This window comes from Mauremys reevesii, linkage group 2, assembly GCF_016161935.1.
Source record: "Mauremys reevesii isolate NIE-2019 linkage group 2, ASM1616193v1, whole genome shotgun sequence".
NCBI classification, from domain to species: Eukaryota; Metazoa; Chordata; order Testudines; family Geoemydidae; genus Mauremys; species Mauremys reevesii.
In genome coordinates, this window is record NC_052624.1 from 6,267,336 (window position 1) to 6,289,160 (window position 21,825).

A 21,825-nucleotide genomic window follows, 5' to 3' on the forward strand; every position below is an offset into this window, starting at 1 on the left:
CTAGTGTGACCTTGCCTCCCTCAGCGTGGCCTCATACACATGGTGCATGTGAGGTCATGCCTCTTGGGGGATGTCACTTTGAAGAGCTCACTGCGCCGCCCCCACCGGCATGACCTTGCATGTATGGTGTGCCTGAGGTCACGCAGGCAGGGGCAGAGTGGCGCACTCTCCATTATGGCATCCCCTGTCCCATACTGGACAAACCCACATCCGGTTTTGTCTTAATACCAGACAGGGGACAAAACACCCCCAAAGAGGTGTCTAGTTTATAACCAGACGAATGATCTCTGTCCACGCCACATGGAAGACTCCATTTTGGACCACCTATGGCATACGAGTGAGTCGTTACATGCCTAACTAAAACTGTTACGGCCTGCCGGTTATAATCATAACGACAGTGCTGTGGGATTTTCACCACAGTGTCACGGGGTCACGAGTAGGTTAGACAAATATCTGTCAGGGACGGTCTAGATAATATTTAGTCCTGCCCTGAGTGCAAAGGACAGAACTAGATGACTTTTCAAGATCCCTTCCAGTCCTTCGATTCTATGATTGTGACATATATTGCAAGCACCGCCAGTATCTTTGGGGACCATGTTGTATTTGACACTGAAAGCATGAAAACCTCAAAAAGCCATTATATTGAGATGGACCAGGCAGTATGAGTCTTTGACTATTAGCAGTAAGTATGCCCAATGGCCTGTGATGGGATGTTAGATGGGGTGGGATCTGAGTTACTACAGAGAATTCTTTCCTGGGTGCTGGCTGGTGAGTCTTGCCCACATGCTCAGGGTTTAGCTGATCGCCATATTTGGGTCAGAAAGGAATTTTCCTCCAGGGCAGATTGGCAAAGGCCCTGGGGGGTTTTCACCTTCCTCCGTAGTGTGGGGCACGGGTCACTTGCTGGAGGATTCTCTGCACCTTGAAGTCTTTAAACCACGATTTGAGGACTTCAATAGCTCAGACCTAGGTTAGGGGTTTTTATACAGGAGTGGATGGGTGAGATTCTGTGGCCTGCGTTGTGCAGGAGGTCAGGCTAGATGATCATAATGGTCCCTTCTGACCTTAAAGTCTGTGATTCTGTGATGAGTTGTATAACAGTCATAGAATTTTTGTATCAATACAGGTGATGTGTATTTGTGGGTTCCTGGAATCCCATGCCTATCTATACAGCTTGACTCTCAGGGCAGGGCAAGGAACTGGTTTCCTCTCTTTTCCAGAGACCAGGAGACAAAGAGAGGGCTTTGGGTGTAAAAGGTTGAGTTTAAACAGACCCAGGAGCTTCATTTTGATTCAGAGAAGGGTCAGGCCCTTCTGTCCAAGGGGAAGCCCCGACTCTTGCTGAAGAGTTGGAAGGGACATTGGCCTACTGCAAAAGATGACCAATTTTCCTGGTACGTTTAGTGAGCATTTAAACCTTTTTATTGTTTTATATGGGACTGGAGCTGTGGAAAAACAACATGGCTGTGTCTGAGAGGACTGTCTTTAGGGCTGAGAAGATATTTTGGACTCTATAGCCCAGTCAGTCCTGGACCTCTGCTATGTGACTGTATGGAAATTCTGAGTCAGCCAGAATTCACTCTTGGGGTATGTCTACACAGCAAAGGAAAAACTCTGGCTGACCTGCACCAGATGACTCCAGCTTGGGCTGTTTCATTGCTGTGTAGACATCTGGGCTCTGGGACCCACCCACCTGGTAGAGTCCTAGAGTGGGGTCTTCAGCCTCGAGCCCACACGTCTACACAGCAATGAAACAGCCCCGCGATCCTGAGTTGGCCAGCACAGGCCAGCCACGGGTGTCTGGTTGCTGTGTAGACATACCGTTGGGGTCCCAGCTACAGGGTAATCCCTGCAACACACCAACTACCCAGGCCAGCCCTTTATGGTCTTCTCCTTTAAGCAGCCAGTGCACACAACATTTGACTTCTCCTGCCATTTATCCAATGGTGTTTTTAATTTTTCATATTACTTTGCTGGTTAAGAACATCTGAACAAACATCTGCTGCAAGGCTTGTGGTGTGGGGGATGGCGGGGAAAGGAGGTGAGCCAGCCTTCAATAAGTGGTCAGAGAATCCAAGCTCATGTTGCTGAAGGGGAAGAATCAGGCTAAAATGTTTTACATTTCTGGTGCCGAACGTTGCCAGAAACTGTCTCAGTTTCTCCAAAGCGGCTCTAATTCTCCTGCTGATGCCTCAGAATTCCCCGTGCTATGGAAAAGGAACATGTTCTCAATCAAAGAAAGAGGCTATCGCTTTACAGGCTGAAGCCTCCCTGCCAACTTGGCTTAGCGTTTAAAAGAACAAAGAGTGACCCCAGGCCCTCGAAAACTCTCTTCTGAAAAAGTACGCTAGCAAGGAGGAGGCTAGGGATGGCCGTCCCCTGTCAAGGCGGGTTGCTCTTCGTCAGTCATCCAAAGACCTCTGGGTGGATTGGCCGCAGGCTGGGACCAAAGCACCAATAGTAAAGGAGAGACTAAAGTGTGAACATGTGGTTCATGTTCCTCTTTGGTTGGCGGCCCTGGAGAAATGGTGATTGAGCACTGGAGACTTATGTTCCCCATGGGCTGCTAGGTTTAGCCCTTAACACCCTGAGGGTGTGTGGATTTCTCTTCTAGTGGCTGCAAGCTAGAGATTAGAGCGGGTTGGGAATTTTTCACAGAAACGCTTATTCCATCGGAGAGTGTCAATTTGTCAAAACCGCTACTTTTTGCGAAAAATGTATCAGTGTCAACAGAAATGTCAGGAAGGCTCCTCAGGTCCAGGGTAGAATCTCTGGCCTGCCCCATTATAGCCAATAGCCCAGAACCTGGGTTCCAACAGCTCAGCTGAAGGCCCTAACCTAACCCAAGTTCAAGAGCTTGCTCTGAATCAGGGAGAGCGTGCTCCCCGCTGGGCTAGTGGCTCTCACAGGGTGGGGCTCTCATTGAGGTTTCATGAACATTTTCGCTAGGGCTAGGCTCCTTCCGATGTGGAAACAAAAACAAATGTGGCCATGTTGACATTTTTCAGAAGACGGAATTTGTTTCCCCTACAAGAGATGGGCCCACAACGAAACCCTGCCCCTGAGCAGACCTGTAGCTACGTCTTGTAGCTTGGGCCCTTCTCTAAGCAAGACCAGTCAACCAGTCAGACCCTAGTCCCAGCAGCAGCACTGTTCTCTTCCATCTCCCTAGCCTTCGCCACAACCTCCGGCAGCTTCTCACACAGGAAGTAGAGAGCCTTATGCTTCCTCCTCACCTGAGAGCACTGGTCTCTGCATGAAGCAACAATGAGACCCCTGCCAGAACTTCAGTGAGCCACTGCTCCCCATGCAGACAGCCTCTCCCATCTAGCTTCTCAACAGGCTGAGGGAGGAGAAGGGTCTGAGAGTGCAGCTTGGAAGGGAGAGGTTCCTGGCATGGCAGATCCTGTCCGGATCTTTGCAGGCTAAAGCCCTGACCTGGCCCTACCTCCCTTCTTCCCAGCACAGTGCCCCAGTGGTTGCCCCAAACACAGGAAGCTGGCCGAGAGCCTCAAAGGTATTTAGGCTCCTAACTGCCAAAGGCTTTTGAGGATCTGGGCCTTAATCTGTACGAGGACCATGAGTATAAGTGGTGGAATAACAAGCCAGACAACGGTGATACATCACCTACCATGTAATGTGGACAGAGAGATTCAGGAAACCCAGTTAATGAGGACAGATCTCAGATGACCAGCTGACGCCTGAGGAGAGGAAGAACAGGCTAAGATTACAGTGCAGGGCTAGGAGACCAGGGTTTTGTTCCTAGCTCTGTCAGGGCCTGAGGCAAGTCACTCCACATGGGCTGCTGCGAGTCATAGAAGCTGCGTGGGGATCCCTGGGGAGTTTCTGTGCTCCACAATGACTACAGAAGATGTGACTAGCGATAATCAGGAAGGGCACTTAGTCCAAACAACAGGCCATTCCTGGGCCACCCCAGTCAAGCAACTCCCAAGATATCTTGCTCCAGCCAAGCCCTATTCTTTTAGCAAGCCCAGGAACTCCTGGGACCCAGAGCGGGTTCCCATTTGCCTTCCAGGGGAAGAGGGGATCGGGAGGATTCAATGACTGGGAAAGAGGGAGGAGGGCGTGGGGACTTGGAGGAGAAAGGGTTAGTGGGGGGCGGGGTTGACCAGCAAGGGGGGAATTCAGAGCAGAACATTTATGAGAGGGTTTGGAGTAGGTTCAGCAGGTGGAAAGGAGCATTGAGGCAGATGGGGGTTGGTAAGAAGGTTAAAGAGGTCACTGCACAGACAATAATACTTATCCTTAGTATTAAGAGCAGCCTGAATATCTATCTAATGTATCCATCCATCCATCCATCCCCATACACACCTCTATATCTACCCCAGACACACACTTTATCTATCTATCTATCTATCTCCATCCCCTGCCTACACACATTTCTCTCTCTCCATCCTCTTTTGTATGGATTATGCAATGGAGAACCTCAGGTATTCACAGATCAGAAAGAATTTCAAGAAGCAGATGGGACCAGAGCTCATGGACTACTGAACCAGGGAACATGACCTGACACTAATAAAGGCATCACCTAGGCACTGCAGGCTTTTGCATGCAAGGGAATAGCTCTGTGCACAAACCGATGGGTCTGTGGGTTTTGCTGCCCAGCACAATGTGTGTTAATAGCTTTAAATAGTGGAAAAAATCTTGCAGGGCACGAATGCCACCTCATCACCATGATACAGACCTTGATGGGTTTCCGGGCCTCTTCCCATCCTCAGCATTTCTAATCCCTAAACTGGGCTCCTGTGAAAAAGTATCTTCCTCTTTCCAACCCAGCCCCTGCCCCGGTTAGATAAGAACCTCATTATTGACATTAGAATTCCTTAGCCTGCCGTAGAAGAGAAATGCATTGGTTCCATTTTGGGGACTCCTTGTCTGCACTGTTTAAATGCTTTCCTGTAATACCCTAATAAATGCCAGTTTAGCACTGGCACGGTTTTATTAATAGGACTTATTTCCTAGTAACCTTCTGCTTGATTGAGATAGAGGTGTAAAAATCACTGAGCTATTTTAGGCTGTGGAATAATCTCCCCTGGGGAGTGCTGGATCCCCATCACTTGAGATATTGGAACTGGGCAAAACTGGATATTGGATAAAATGCACTCTAGGAAACAATCCTGCACTGGCCTGGGGACAGCCTGTATGATCCGATTGGCTTCCATTCATCTCTAACCTGCTCTGATTCAGTGATAAAATACTTCTGTGCCATTGCTCAGAAAACTGGACAATATCTCACACACAAGGCAGGGCACTAATCATCGTGCTTAACATGAGGGCCAGATCCCCACCTGGTGTAACCCAGAGAAGTTCCACTGAAGTCAATAGAGCGGTGATGGTTTAAGGATCCAGTGCACACCCTTCCAATCATTGTGGAAATAAATGAATGAAGATTCACAACAACACTGTGCAACAAAAGTCCCCATAGAATCATAGAATAGAATCATAGAACTGGAAGGGATCTCAAGAGTCATCCAGTCCAGTCCCCTTGCATTCAAGGCACCATCAGAGACCTGCAGCGGGACTGGGATCCCCCGGGTCCTGCAGGACCCGCTGCCGTAATAGCAGGAGTGGCTAAAATGTAAAATGTTCTTTGTTGTGGGTGGGATTGGGTGGGCATAAAAAAACAAGACTGTGACAAGTTGCAGGAAAACTCTATATCAATAAATGGTTTAAGAAAGATTTGGTTAATTCTTTGAGTGGTAAAAATTGTGTCTGAATTCTGTTTATATATGTACTATATTAACCGACCATTTTTTGTTTGATTTTTTTTTTAAGGAGCATAGTAGATTTGTCTCTCATGTAGGCTTTGCAGGATCTAAGGTTTTTGCGTGTGGGAGTGGATAAGAATGCAAGAAACAATGCCAGTGCAAGTGGGAGTGGGTATTGCGGGGCGGGACAGGAATGGGATTAAAAAAATAGTCCCGCACAGTGCTCTAGTCATCATCCCCCTTTTACAGGGGGCGGGAGGATGAGGCAACAAGAAGTGTGAGAGATTTGCAGAAGTCCATGCAATGAATCAGCAGCCAAGCTAGGATGAGAGCCCAGAACTCCCTACACACACACAAAGGCCACAACCACATGGAGTTAATTGTGCTAGGTGCTGTACAAACATATAATCAGTAACTGTCCTTGCCCCAAAGGGCTAAAAAACACAATGGCTGGCAGATAAAACACTAGTGAAAGCTGAACTCTTTCCAAATTACAGCGTAATGCTAAAACAATCACCGTGGTTCACTCACAAGTAATAGTGGGTGTAAAATATTGTCCTTGGGAAAGAAAAGTTACCTTGAGAATAATCCCTAGATCTTTCTAGTGCTTTTCATCTGTAGATCTCAGAGTACTTTACAAAACAGGTCAGTGTCATTATCCTCATTTTACAGATGGGGAAACTGAGGCAAAGAGCAGTGACTAGTGAAATCATTTAGTCAGTGTCTAGCTTTGGGCATTATGGCTGATTGAGTCACCTAAATAAGTGGCCAAATTTTCAGATTTTGATTTCTATCCATCCGAGTGAAAATGGGACATATTTTCAATTAAAAAAAAAAAAGCAATCCTTGATCAGAAACAAAGCAGAGAAAGGGGCTGGGTTGATAGTGGTGGGGCCCTATTTCCCTCATCCTATTTCACATTGACCCTCTCTACACAGAGGGTTTCCATAGGCCCATTGGAAATGCCAGACTGGATCAGACCAGGGGTCAACCTAGCCAAGTAGCCTTTCTCCAGCAGTGGCCAGCACCATACGTCCGAGATCACAACCCCTGAGGTACATCAGCACAGGAGCTAATCTGTGGCTTTTTTATTGCTCTCTTTCAGCTTGAATTCACAAACGATCAGATTGAAGGTGAGGAGGATTTGCATCTCTTTCCTGGCGGTGGCGGTGGGCGGAATGAACACAGCTTCTGGAGCTCATAATTCACTTGACAAAGAGGATACTTAATTAACGGCTTTGCTATTTGTGGTATGGTAGCACCTGGTGGCCTCAACTGAGTTCGGGGCCTTACTGTGCTAGGTCCTGTACAAACACATAGAAAGAGACAATCCCTGCCCCTTACTGGATAAATAGACAAGACAGACAATGTGGGTGGGAGGGAGGGAACAGACAGAGTGGGGAATAGAATCTCACTATCTCAAGTTCCCAGCCAGTACCGTAGTCACTGAACAAACTGTCATATCACCCCAACTTTCTACCATGCTTCTACCATATAATGCCTGCAGTCCAGCTGGGCAAATTCCATGACAACAGATAAATGCTCTGGCATGGCAAGTTCTCTCTAAAAGCCGGGGTGCAGAACCTAATAGTGGGTGCGTACTCCAATGGAGTAAAAGACACATCACAACTGTGGTTTTCTCTGTGCTTAAGCAAAATAGAGTTGTCCCTAATTTCACTTCTTGGACCAGATCCTCAGCTGGTGTAAACTGAGGTAGTTTCACTGATTTCAGCTACAGTAAGTGATGTCAGTGGTCATGTTTCTTAGGGCTTGTCTACACTATGGAGCCTTTGCCGGTATAGCTATGCCTGCAGAGGCCCCTAGTGGAGATGCAGTGTAAGCCAACAGACGTGCTGGCATGGCTACACCACCTCCCCATACAACTTTAGCACTTTCTCGCCATAGATTCATAGATTCCAAGGACAGAGGAGAGCATTGTGATCATCTTAGTCTGGTCTCCTGTGCAACACAGGCCATAGAATTTCCCCAAAATAATTCTTAGAGTAGCTCTTTTAGGAAAACATCCAATCTTGATTTAAAAATAGCCAGTGATGGAGAATCCACCATAGAATCATAGGACTGGAAGGGATCTCGAGAGGTCATCCAGTCAAGTTCCCTGCATCCATGGAAGGACCCTTGACTCTTGGTAAATTGCTCCAATGGTTAATTACTCTCACTAATAAAAAGTTATGCCTTACTTCCAGTTTGAATTTGTCTAGCTTCAACTTCCAGTCATTGGATTGTGTTAGACCTTTCTCTGCTAGACTGAATATTTGTTCCCCATCTAGGCATTTATAGGCAGTAATCAAGTCACGCTTTATCCTTCTGTTTGGTAAGGTAAATTGAGCTCCTTGAGTCTAGCCCTATAAGGCATGTGTTGCATCCTTTAATCATTCTCTGAATTCTCTCCAATTTATCAACATCCTTCTTGAATTGTGGGCACCAGAACTGGACACACAGCTCCAGCAGCGGTTGCACCAGGGCCAAATACAGAGGTAAAATCACCTCTCCATTCCTACTTGAGATTCCCCGGCTTATGCATCCCAGAATTGAATTAGCTCTTTTGGTCTGAGTGGGTATGTCGCTGCTGCAATTAAAAACCCATGGCTGGCCCGTACCACTACAGTTAAAGAGCCCCTTAGCCGAGCCCCTTAGACCAAATCAGCTGGCACTGGCCAGCGGCGGGTGTCTAAAAGCAATGTAGACACACTCTCAGTCACAGTTGACGCTTATGTTCAGCTGATTATCCATCATGTACTCCAAACCTTTGTCAGAGTCACTGCTTCCCAGGACAGAGGGCCCCTCCACCCCATCCTGTAGGTATGGCCTAGTTGAGTCTACGCGGCAGGTTTTGTCAGCATAGCTATATCGGCTGGGCTGTGTGTGATTTTTTTTCACACTCCTTGCTGACATAGCTGTGCTGGCATAACTTTGTAGTGTAGACTAGGCCTGTGTAGCAAACAATTGTTGAAATGTCCCTCTCTCCTTTTTCTCTTCCTCACTTTGATGGCTACTTTTGTTTGGGTCCAGATCTTTCCACAGCAGTCCCCTGGCTGTATGTATGTACAGTGTCTAGCACATTGGTGCCTTGCTACGTGGTGGGGAGAGTAGTGGTCTATGTCAGAAGCAATTTACAACATCCCTCCACCCCAGGCCATCTCAGCTGCTCCAACCTGCGAAGAGGAGAGACAGAACCAAGGCTCCACCAGTGCCCCTCCCGCTCCTTGTTCTGGGCAGGGAGTAAGCAGGTGCGTAGCACCTTCTGGCCCCTGTGCTGCTGGACTCAAGATCTGGGCAGACCCTGCAGGGCTGCAAGAGAGACTGACTTCCTTGGGCAAGTCACCATCTAGCATGTAAAGCAGGGGTGAGGCGAGCCCCCTGGTGGAGTCTGGAGAAGTGATCATTGATGGTACTTGGCCTGGTGACGCTTGGTCACACGGAGATGCTGCAGAGGGGAACAAAGACTTTCCACATGGCTGTTCCTTCAGAACAGTAAGTGGGTTTTTTAGCACCATTGTTTGTCCCTTTGGATGAGGTGTATCTCCTGACCCCACACCCACCTGGATGAGCAGAGCTTGTTTACCCCACAATGACAAACTCTTTCTTTCTCATAAGCTATGCACATCTCCTCCTCCGTCTCACAGCACTTGATCCCTGAGCCATGTCCACCCTGTTCTTATCATGCCTGCCCATGGAGACATGCTGCACAATCCACTGAGGGGAAGGGCCCTTTAATTTCCTCCTTGATGAAATTAAGACACATTCCCAAATGGCTCTGCAATAGCAAATCACACATCGTTCAGATTACAGACATGCAAAGCAGATTTATTACATTAAGGACAACACAAGTGCCCCAATGAGAAAGAATAAAAATCACCCAATCTAACCATATGTCCTTTCTTTAAAAAAAAACAACCAACAACCAGCCCTTCTTTGCCTTTCAAAACTTTTCCCTGAGTTCAATTTGGATTTAATCTGTTGCAGTTACATAATGGAACTCAGGGCATTTATTTTATTTTAATTTATTTCATGCGAAGGAAAATGTCAAGTTCAATTTCCTAGCTGGCCACCCCAGTCCCAGAAACCGATACGGAAGCTGATCTCATGCGGTGCTGCAAATACCACATGCTGTAGCTGGCTGCCAGTAGCTCCGCACCCGACGTGTCGGTTTGTTTAGACATAATTGATGTTTTGTGGTTGAGCGTCTGACGGGGTTTTTAACAAGTTCTCAAATGCTTGAAAGGTAGAGCTGACAAACTGCTTCTTGGCACAGGGAAATCTCCCCTCTGGCTAGGGGACCACAGGCTGGTTGAAGGGAAGGAGGATAGGTTTCTTACTTTGGAGGGTTTTTCTGATCCAGGATGTACTGGATTCATGCCTTTTGTCTTGAGCCAGAGGTTCTGCCACTGATGTACTGCATGGCCTTGGGAAAGTAATTGAACCACCCCGTGCCTCAGTTTCCCTTCTGACAATTATAGATCATTTTAAAAAAATGACTAGAGATTCCAGGGGCATCCGTTTCTGGGGTCCAGACTGTGTGGCTTGACACACAGAGCCACTCTGCTCCCGATGAGATGCTGCACCGAATCATGTCCCAGAGAGCTTTCCACAAAGGGTAAGCGAAACGCCCCAGGTCTTGGGCAATAGTTCCCATCTCACTGAACACAGCTGCTGGGATCCAGGGTTGTGTGTGAGCAAATGCTGAGCTCACAGGGCCACATTCTGAGCTGCAAGCCGCACCCCTTGCACCATTTCAGTGGCACAAAGGGGTTGGAAAACAGCTGGATCGCCCCTAAAAGGAGATTCCCCTGTGTGGGATAGTCCCTTGTTGGCTCCTATGTTCTGTCCCCTTCCACTGCTCCAATGGCCCTTGGTATAGGGGATATGTAGGGGAGGGTAGAGGAGAGGGCATGGCTGGAGGACTGCTGTACTCTGCTGACCTTCAGCCAGAAGAGAACCTCTGGAGACCAGAGATAGATGGTGTATTTTGAAATAGCCCTGAGGATGCTATAGACCATCCCTGGAATCAGGGAACCATTCCCATCTCCTTCGCAGCCCCCGCCCCCCCCCCCCCGCCCCAGCAGTTGCACCCACAGGCTACCGGGCAGAGCTGAGAATCCATGTTTGCCATATTATTTAGTGACAGTCTCAAAGTGGAACCCGCAGGCAGAGAACACGTCAGCCCATGCAGCCATAAAGCACCACACACCCCTCCAGCACTGCATCAGCAAGAGTGTGAGTTACTGAAGGGAGGCAGAACACTACAGGACACCAAATCCCAGCCCACGCCAACTCCACTCGTGACGCTTCTGCATAACGCGGTGTGGGTGCTGCGAGGGTACTGTCAGCAGAAGCACTGGACAGTAAAGGCATCACATGAGCTGAAAATACTGCCCATCCTTGGTGCAATTCCTTCCTGACCCTCATTGTGGACTGGAGCCCTGAAGTTATTGGCAGTGGGTGTCTTTCCATTGATTTCAATGAGCTTTAGATCAAGCCCTGGTCTTTCCCTGCTCCCTTCTGGGCTCAGCCTACGAGCTTCATCAAAGGCGATGCCTGGCCCCTTTTCCCTTTGCGTAAGGAGTCGTCTGCAGCAAGAAACTGATGAGAGCACCCTAGTCTGTTTGATTTTGCAGCAGGAAGAGGGAGACCGAGTGGAGGCGTTCTAGTGAGTTTCGCCTCCCGTGGAGTGGAGTGCAGTTACTGCCGCTCATCCTGCTACTGCAGGGAGAGGAGAGACCAGAGGGACGGGGCGGGGAAGAGCCCTGAAATGAAGAGTGCCCAGGACAGAGGAGAAATACGGAGACGGGGAAACGGAGAGAGGCCTGTCCCGTTGCTGTTTGGTCTGGTCAGTCTAAGACGCTGGATAGATCATGGGAACCTCAGCAATGTCTTCTAGGGGGTGTTTCTGTGGAAGTTTCCAAACCATAGCATTGCCGAGGGGACTAACGGAATCAGAGCGGAGCTGCTTTCCCACAATGCAACAGCCCTTCCCTCCCGCCTGCCCCTCGAGCAATGCACGGCAGCATCGGCCCAAGGTCTGCGGTGGACCTCAAAGCCACAGCTTTGTGAGCGCTCCCGAACGAGCCAGACGGAGGTCGGAGCTCCTGCTGACAAGGACTTTCGAATAGTTAAGGACAGGCCAAAGCAAACGAGAGAGAAACGCTGCGAGCAAAACCCCGCGTGTTTGTCCAGCTGCAGCCAGGCAAGGGCTGCCACAGCGGCAGGCCAGAGCAGCTGCTTTCACCTTCAGCCCATGGTGACGTAAAGGCCCTGATCCTCGGACAGGTTTGCAGCAAATGAAGTGGTGATAACCAGCCAGGCCGGGGAGAACCTCCTTCTTGGCATCAAAGGGTGGAGGAAACAGACAGATTGTGCCGTGTCTGGTGTGGAATCTGAACAGGCATCTATCCCCAAGTTTTTCTCTTTCCACGTCTGCTTTCCAGAGGCATCAATTTGTTTCACTCCAGGCAGGATGATCAAAGGGAATTTTGCTTTCTGTCTCAAAGGCTGTGCATTGTTAAGAGGCTGAGATGTCTAATTGGTCAGAGCACAGAAAGAGCCTCTTTCTGTCCCTGGCAAACCATCCAAGTGCAGGAGCTTAGCCAAGAGCAGACTGTGGTTCTTGTTTCTAGACAACCAGCCTTCAGTGCCCTGAGCGGTCCCTGATCTAGTTCTGTGATTCTCAGACTGTGGTCTGGGTGTGTCACTGCGGGTGAAGAGAAGAGACTGTAACCTCCAGCAGTCAGCAGGGTTTGAATCTAGCGCCTTTAGCACAGACCGCCACCACGAGAACTGAAGGAGTAACTCTTTTAGCTGGCAGCAGTAGCAGGCTGTTATCCTCAGCATGGTGCAGCCACTGGAGGGGGACAGAACCCACACTTTATAAGCATATCCCAGGATCATAACGCCCTCTAGTGTGTGGCCTGCTACTTACACCTAAGGGAGTTTATCGTTAGCCTGTGAGATGGGTGCTGAAAGTGCCAGGTTCAATCCACCCTGACAGCATATGTCACCCTGGGTTGCTACAGAGGAGCCGCTGGAGGGTCACAAACTAAATGGTTTTGAAAGCCAAGCACACACGGGTTGGGATGGTAAAGGAGAGGCGAGGCCAAGAAAGGACGGTTCTCTGGTGAAAGGGCTGCTTCTTGGGAAACTGGTTTAGTGCCAAGTTATTGGGCCAGATTCTCATTTACACGAAGGCTCCTGTGGAAAGGGTCATTTAGATTCACATCAAGGTCCCTTTACACTGCCAAAGAATGTAAAGGGGCCTTTGGGTGAGTCAGGCCCAATGAGCCAGCAGTCAGTTAATAACAAGGACAGGCAAATCTAGAAAATCCCCAACTGCTGGAGACGGGACACTAGAGAGGGAGGGCTCTGAGTAACTGCAGAGAATTCTTTCCCAAGTATCTGGCTGGTGGGTCTTGCCCACATGCTCAGGGTCTAACTGATCACCATATTTGGGGTCAGGAAGGAATTTCCCGCCATGTCAAATTTGCTGAGACCCTGGCAGGGAGCGGGGGGTGGGGGGGTTGTCTTCATCTGCACATGGCTCATGAGTCACTTGCAGGTTTAAACTAGTGTAAATGGTGAATTATCTGTAACCTGAGGTCTTTAAACCATGCTTTGAGGACTGCAGTAACTCAGCCAGAGGTTAGGGGTCAATTACAGGAGTGGGTGGGTGAGGTTCTGCGGCCTGCAATGTGCAGGAGATCAGACTAGATAATCATGATGGTCCATTCTGCCCGTAAAGTCTATGAGAAAGATCCTCTAACCCTTCAATCCATGCCCCAGACCCTGGTTCCAGCTCTGATCGCTTGTGGAGACTTTTCCACCTTTGTACGCCAACAAAAACAGTCACCAGAAATGTGTCTCATGTCAGGAGAAGTAAATGTTGCCAAAGAATTGGTTTTACACCCACCTTGCACCCCTTGTGCTTGGGTGCATGATCAAGCAGGTACTTCCCATCACAGCCCGCTCCTAATTCCATCTCTCCTCCACCTCCTAGTGCTCTGTGGGCTACGGGTCAGAGGATGAGCCCCTGGTGCTGGTGAGCAGTTATTCACACGGGCGGTCTCATGGCGTCCATGCTCACCAACCTTTAGGCTCCAGTTCCATCACCGGTGGTGGGGCTCAATGCAAGAATGAGGTTCTCTGGCCTGTGTGATGCAGGACCCCAGGCTGGATGATCACAGTTGTCACTCTAGCCTTAACAGCTACACATTTCTGAATCTGGCCCTTAGTAGAGCTGTTATTCCTCTCCTGTCTGCCTTTCTCTCCCCAAGTCTGCATCTCCTGGGAGTCTGGCTAGACGAGATTTCCTTAGCCCTCCCTGGATCCTGTTTCATTCCCTTATTCATTAGTTTTGCATTCGGAATTTTGCTCACTTCTCTTCTCTCATTTTTTATCACCTTTCTCCTTTAATTCCATTTTTTCATTCTTTCCACTGGCATCTCCCGGCAGCTTTCTCTTTCTTTTCCTCTCAGTCCCTTCCTCCTCCACTCTCCTTTTTCCTCCTGCATCACTCTGCTTGTTTCTACCCCCTGCTTTTTCCTTCCACTGCTTCTTTCTGCATCCCCTCTCTCCCTTCCTAGATATGCACAGTCTCTCTTTCTCTCCCTGGGTCTCTCTTTGTTTTTCTTCTTGCTCTCTCTCTCTCTCTTTCCCTCTCCTGGGCATTGTTCCCATTGATAGGGCAGATCCCCTGGGAATGATTTGCTACAGTTTGGGGCTCATCTCATGGTACCCTTGCTGATGGCTGGACAGAGAATGTCATAGTGAGTGGTATTCAAATGAACATAAGGACATATGAATGGCCACACTGGGTCAGACCAAAGGTCCATCCAGCCCAGTATCCTGTCTTCTGACAGTGGTCAATGCCAGGTGCCCCAGAGGGAATGAACAGAACAGGGAATCATCAAGTGATCTGTCTCCTGCCGTCCATCACCACCCTGTGACAAACAGAGGCTAGGGACACCATTCCTTACCCATCCTGGCTAATAGCCATTAATAGACTTAACCTCCATGAATTTATCCAGTTCTCTTTTAAACCCTGTTATAGTCCTAGCCTCCACAACCTCCTCAGGCAAGCAGTTCCACAGGTTGACTGTGCACTGTGTGAAGAAGAACTTCCTTTTATTTGTTTTAAACCTGCTGCCCATTAATTTCATTTGGTGGCCCCTAGTTCTTGTATTATGAGAATAAGTAAATAACTTTTCCTTATCTACTTTCTCCATATCACTAATGATTTTATATACCTCTATCATATCCCCCCTTAGTCTCCTCTTTTCCAAGATGAAAAGTCTGAGCCTCTTTAATCTCTCCTCATATGGGACCCGTTCCAAACCTCTACTCATTTTAGTTGCCCTTCTCTGAACCTTTTCTAATGCCAGTCTATCTTTTTTGAGATGAGGAGACCACACCTGTACGCAGTATTCAAGATGTGGGCATACCATGGATTTATATAAGGACAATAAGATATTCTCCATCTTATTCTCTATCTCCTTTTTAATGATTCCTAACATCCTGTTTGCTTTTTTGACTGCCACTGCACACTGCGTGGACGTCTTCAGAAAACCATCCACGATGACTCCAAGATCTTTTTCCTGACTCGTTGTAGCTAAATTAGCCCCCATCATGTTGTATGTATAGTTGGGGTTATTTTTTCCAATGTGCGTCACTTTACATTTATCCACATTAAATTTCATTGGCCATTTTGTTGCCCAATCACTTAGTTTTGTGAGATCTTTTTGAAGTTCTTCACAATCTGCTTTGGTCTTAATTATCTTGAGCAGTTTAGGATCATCTGCAAACTTTGCCACCGCACTGTTTGCCCCCTTTCTCCAGATCATTTATGAATAAGTTGAATAGGATTGGTCCATTTCCAGCAGTTCTCTTGGGATTCAGGACCTCTCACTGTGCCGTGGAAGCCCTGAGAAGCTTAAGGGCAGGCCTGAACTTGATTGATTTGCAACTGGGCCTCTTGCAACATCTTGTAATAGGACATGATGCACCAGAGTCACCTGCAGCTCAGGTGGTTTCTTTATCCTAATGAGAATGCACTCTTACCAGAGCACAAGGTCTAGGGCTTTGGGGGATCGCTTGTGTCCGTATATGAAAGAATCCCTCTTTCTGAGCTCAATGGCGCACCCAGTTGCCCTCAAAGCAGTGAAACCGGGACTGCTCTTCTCTCCTTTGTATTTAAGTTAGCCATTAAACCACTGGCAGACTCAGTGGATATATTATTATGGCTAATTGCTACCTACATTCTCAGCTTGAATAGCCTGTATTCTTCTCCCCCTTCCAACCATTAAAGAATCAGGTGCTAAAAAGGGCCAGAAATATATCATCCAATACATACCCATTGCCAATGCCAGTTCAATCCATTCCCAGTCCAACCAGGAGAACTTGTGACAATGGGTGTATTACACATCACTGACTGCCTGGGCTTTTCTTTCCAATTTGAAATAACAGATCTGGATGGTAACATAGCACTGATCATGAGGTTATGTATTTATCGCTGCACTACAAGGTCTTCACATTAACAGCGAAGCAAGGTTCACGCAGGAACAGCGAAACAGGAAGTTTGACAGTTCTAGTGTTGCAAAGTTGTTTCCCCATCACAGAGCAGAACATTTCAAATCCACCAGCCAGTAACAGCTATCACTCTTGAAAACATTTTGTGGAGGTTAATTGAACAGATGTTTTCACCCATTAAGTTATTTGCTGATTTTCAAGCTGTCCCAACAGCAGCTAGAGTAGCCTAGGGGCTGCTTTTGATTATGACAATGGCTTACGATCCCTAAGAGACCATATGCCAACTGTGAATTGAAGTAGCGGAGAGGGGAGCTCTGTCCTGCTATGTCCTGCATGCCCACTGCCTGTCTATGCCTGTCCCTGACACACACCCTATGCTGTAAAGGTGACCTGTTGGTACAGGAACCGATTCCTACCAGCTTTACGCTAGATGAGAATTCCCTTCCAACTACAGCCAAACTCTGGCTCCATTGTGCTACTCGGCTACTCCTTTGTGCTGCTCAGAATCTAGTCCTTAACTTTTAAGGCCTACACGACTTTCTGATTCCCAGAGCTTTCAAATAGCAACACCGATGCTCCCCGTTGTACCGTTGCTTCATCAGATTGCCAAGAGGGAAGCTTCCTAGTCGGTTGCTAACTACTATTACATTGGTCATCTTTAGCAGTCAATTCTCACTATATAGTTCCCTTAGGTTGAATTCTTTCAATCATCGTTCAGTCATTATGGTCAATGGGCTTTTATCTGAGCAGGGACTGTAAGTGAGGCCATTACATTAGCCTGTCTTTACTGACAATACCTCTTGAAGGGGAAGTATTATCATTAGTCACCTCAAGTGTCAGAGGTAGGGCTCACCCTGGATAAGCACCCCAAAGTCTTGGGGGTTGATCCCCACACTGGCAGTATGTGTCAAGTGAGCATCCACTACAAGATAACAGCCTACAAATGCTACCAGCTAGTAGAGATGCTCCTTAACTCAGAAGGAATAGAAAGCTCCTGTATTGTAAAACCCTACTGATGACTCACGTAGAGGATTGTTACCCAAGCAACTAACATGTAGAGCTGCTATTGAAGTCAATGAGAGGTCTGGGCCATGGAGAGCATTCTCATTGGTCTGCATAGCTCTCAAGGTCTAACTTTCCCATGAGCTTTCCTGTATTTCCCCTGAGTTGGAAATACCACAAGAAGAACTGTTTGACCTGTTTAATTCCATTCCCGTTTGGAAGCAGGAAGTGTGGTGAAGGAGGAATGCAAACATATCAGACAACAACAATGCTAATCAACTCTTCCAAATTGCAAAACAACAGGTTCAGGGTCAGGTTGAGTAAGAGTTTGGCGGGAAGGCTCGGGTTGGCTATTACTTTATCTCTCTCTCTCTCTCTCTCTGTGTTTTTCTCTTTGTGTCTCCCAGAATTTAAGGAAGCCTTCTCGCTCTTTGACAGAACTCCTAAATCTGAGATGAAGATCACATATGCACAGTGTGGAGATGTTCTGAGGGCTTTGGGGCAGAATCCAACCCAAGCTGAGGTCCTCAAAGTCCTTGGCAGACCCAAACCAGAAGGTCAGTGACCCTCTTTCTGTTTGTTTTCAGTGAGAGATCTCCAGGACTAAATTGTCAGGCCAATCGGATCGTGTCTCTCTCCTTTGGTGGCAAGATTGATTGAAATTAACATAAAAACCTAGAACAGCCTCCTCCGTGGCTCCAAGTCAATCAGGGGCAATGAGAAGTGATGGTCATGTGGTCAAGGCCCTTGAGCGGAATCTGGGGTCTCTGATCTCAATTCCTACCTCGACCATGCACTTCCTGGGCAAGTCACTTAGGGCTGAATGCGCAAAAGGAATTAGGCGTGATGCTGAGTGTCACAACTACTAACTTCTAGGTACCTGGAAAAATCATGGCGATTCTCAAAGCCTGAGTTAGGCACCTAAGCTCCTACACAATGAATGGGGAGACATAGGCACCTTGCACTGTCATTCACCAAAGCCACCATGCTAGGCGGGCAGCTGCCTAAGCTAGCCATTGGGAGATGCTGGCCAGAGGGGTGTGTCCCCTCTCACAGAGATAGGCACTTAAGTTCTGGCTGCAGGGAGGCACCTAACTCTGCTTGTGATTCTGAAGCTGAGAACCCTCCTTGGAATTAGGCGCCTTATGCCATTTGAGCAAGAAGCCAGGTGAAGAAGAGGCCTTTCCTCATAATTTTTCGCCCGGTGGTGAGGGTGCTCACCTGGGATGTGGGAGATCCCGGGTTCATGTCTCCTTCTGCCTGAAGTAGAGAAGCTGTTGCACTGCAGATATATAATTAAGGACTCATTGGAGCAGGAAATCTGGATCCTGGGTCTCCCCCATCCTGGGTGTGCTCTAACCAGCAGGTTATGGGGTCATGCTCATATGAGTGTGCTCTCCCTCTCTCCGTGTGTCTTAAAGACTCTGCAGCAGGAGAGACTGAGGGAGCCCCACATGAGAAAAGCCCATTGCCCAAAGGTTAGAGCACTCACCTGAGAGGTGGAAGATCCCTGTTCAGATCCCTTCTCCCAGATGCGTACCCTAACCATTGGGCTGTAAGTTATGAGGGAAAGCCTAGTCCACATCTTCTCCTCTTCCTCGCCCCCATCTGTTTTGGGTAAGCTCCCCTCTTAGGACTCGCAGGCAGCCTCTGGGCACTCCTGCTGGATCAGGCCTCTCTGGTGAGCGAGGCATCAGCGTGCCCATCTTCCACCAGTTTGTGGATGGCTCTGGGGCTCAGGCCCGTGGGCACCCACAAGAAGGCAGCCGTGTGCATGTCCAAAGGCAGAAACATAGGTGACAAGGGAACTCACGCTGCAGAAACATAGGCGCCAAGCGTGTTTAGGTGCCTACAGGGTTCAGCATTGAGTGGTCCCAAAACGGGGACTGAGGAACCTAAAACAGGGACATGGGCACCTATCTTCTTTTGTGCATTCAGCCCTCAGTGCTTAATCTCTCTCTGCCTCGATTCCCCATCTCTGTAATGGGGATAATGATACTTTCCTGCCTCACAGGATTGCCTTGAGGATAAAATTCATTTATATTTAGCAGGTGCTCAGATATTCTGAGGGTAAAATGAGCAGATAGGTAGACTGGATTGTAGGGCATTCCCTGCTCTTTAAAAAAAAGTGTCAAGTGAACTTTAGTGTTGGGTTTTCAGGTCTCCTCTGAAAGCTCCCCATACACAATATATCTGCTCATAGGAATGCAGGGCTGAGACTCCCAGACCCACAACTATAATCTAGCCCTGGCGTCCTGCCCACACTGTCTGCCACCTCCATTTAAGCGAATTGGAATGGAGGCCTCTCAGCACCTTGGAGAATCAGGCTCTTGTTGAATAATTGTGATAAATCAAGACACAGCAAGTTTGGCGGATGACACAAGGGTGGACTTCAGGGCTATCCAAGAATGAACTGTACCTTACGAGGACCTCGTTCCTTAGCTCAGTAGGGGGGGCACAGGATCATAGAAATTAGAGATGGAAAAGGCCCATTTGATAACCAGCCCCTCTCCTGCCTGCTCTGCAGTTTTAAACATGTCTATGCTACAGGGCTGCCACCACTACCCTGATGCCCTTGGGAGACAACCGCACAGCAAAACTGATTCCACTGCCAGGGCTGTTTTCCAGATATTCATTTTCATTTGCTCAGTTTCATCTACTTAGTCTTAATTAATAAGCATTGATTAACCCTAAACAATTGTTTCCCACTCCTTGACATTTACATATTTTCAAATACTTGCAGATGCTGTCTGTCCATCCCCATACATACCCATGTATCCATCCCCAACCATGCTCATGTATCCATCCATCCCCATACATATTCATCTATGCACCCATCCATCTATCCATCCATCCCCATTCATACCTATCTATCTATCTAGTCTAATTCATACCTTTCCATCCATCTATCCCCATTCATACTCATCTGTCCATCTATACTCATTCATACCCTTCTATCCATCCATCCATCCATCCATCCTCATTCATGCCCATCTGACCATCTATACTCATTCATACCCTTTCATCCATCCATCCACACTCAAACATCTATCTATCTATCTATCTGAGAGACAAGCTGGGTGAGCTAATATCTTTTATTGGACCAACTTCTGTTGAGGTAAAAAGACATTACCTCACCCATCTTGTCTCTCTAATATCGCGGGACCAATATGGCTACAACATCACTGCAAATATCCATCTACCTAGCATTCTCCATACATCTCTCTCTCTCTCTCTCCCTCGCTCTCTCTCTCTGTTATTATCGTGGTCCCATGTTCCTGCCCTTCCGTTTAGCTGACAGTTTGCCAAGCTCCCTGGCACACACATCCTGCAAGGTGTTGTTCACCTTCTGAATGTCCCTGAGCCCCACCGTCTCCACAGATTCCCTTGCATCTTTCTTTTGAACCTGTGCTCTTACAGAAATGAACAGCAAAATGATTGACTTCGAGACCTTCCTGCCCATGCTCCAGCACATCACCAAGACCAAAGACACTGGCACCTATGAGGACTTTGTGGAAGGCCTGCGGGTGTTCGACAAGGAGGGGAATGGAACAGTCATGGGTGCTGAGCTCCGCCATGTTTTGGCTACTCTGGGTAAGAAGAAACTTTCTTCATATAATTTCAACTTTGAGGTCTTTTCAACCCAGCTGGTAACATACTGACTGCTGTGAATGTGCATCACTGCTCTCTGCTGGACAGAAAGGCAGGTGCACTTAAGCATCTGGGATGATTATGTCTCCGTCTAGTGCAGGCCTGCACAACATAAGGCCCGTGGGCCGAGCCTCACTGTGCGGCCCGCAGGGGGATTCTAAATCCCCCGCACACGGCGCTCTGCGGACAGTCCAGAGCCCTTTGAATCCCGGCCGTGGCAGGGAATCAAAGGGCTCTGGGCTGCCGGCAGCCGCAGGGAGCCCTGAGCCCTTTAAATCCCAGCCGCGGCTGGGAGTCAGAGGGCTCTGGGCTGCCCGCAGAGATTCCCAGCCGCGGCTGGGATTTAAAGGGCTCAGGGCTCCCCGCAGCAACCGGCAGCCCAGAGCCCTTTGAATCCCGGCTGCGGCTCCGGCGGCAGGGCTGGCTGGGATTTAAAGGGCTCAGGGGTTCCTGCGGCTGCGGGCAGCCCAGAGCACTTTGAATCCCGGCCCGCAGCCACTGATTGCCCCCTCCCCGGACCACTGCCCCAACTTCCCCCCAGCATCCCCACCCCCATCTAAGCACTACTGGTCCTTGTCCCCTGATACCGCTCTCCCGGGACCCCTGCCCCTATCTAAATGCCGCTGCTCCTTGTCCCCCGATTGCCCCCTCCCAAGACCCCTGCCCCAACTGCCCCTTGGGACCCCAGCCCCTATCTAAGCCGCCCTTCTCCTTGTCCCCAACTGCCCTCCTGAGACCCCCAACTTTCCCCAGGGCCCCACCCCCTACCTGTCCCCTGATAAACCCCTGGGACTCCCATGCCTATCCAACTGCTGCCTGTCCCCTGACTGGCCCCCTGGACCTCTGCCCCATCCCGCCCCCCCCGCACCCAGTCCCCTGACTGCCCCTGGAACTCCCTACCCCTTCT

General features: G+C 48.7%; 1 protein-coding gene across 1 annotated transcript in view; it reads left to right on the forward strand.

The window, feature by feature from the left end:
- MYL3 (myosin light chain 3) overlaps positions 1 to 21,825 on the forward strand; it is a 44,632-nt gene that overhangs the window by 13,103 nt on the left and 9,704 nt on the right. Inside the window, exons 2-4 of the mRNA XM_039525166.1 lie at positions 6,835 to 6,862; positions 17,675 to 17,824; positions 20,688 to 20,861. Coding sequence (XP_039381100.1) covers positions 6,835 to 6,862; positions 17,675 to 17,824; positions 20,688 to 20,861 — 352 coding nt within the window. The remainder of the gene's footprint in view (positions 1 to 6,834; positions 6,863 to 17,674; positions 17,825 to 20,687; positions 20,862 to 21,825) is intronic.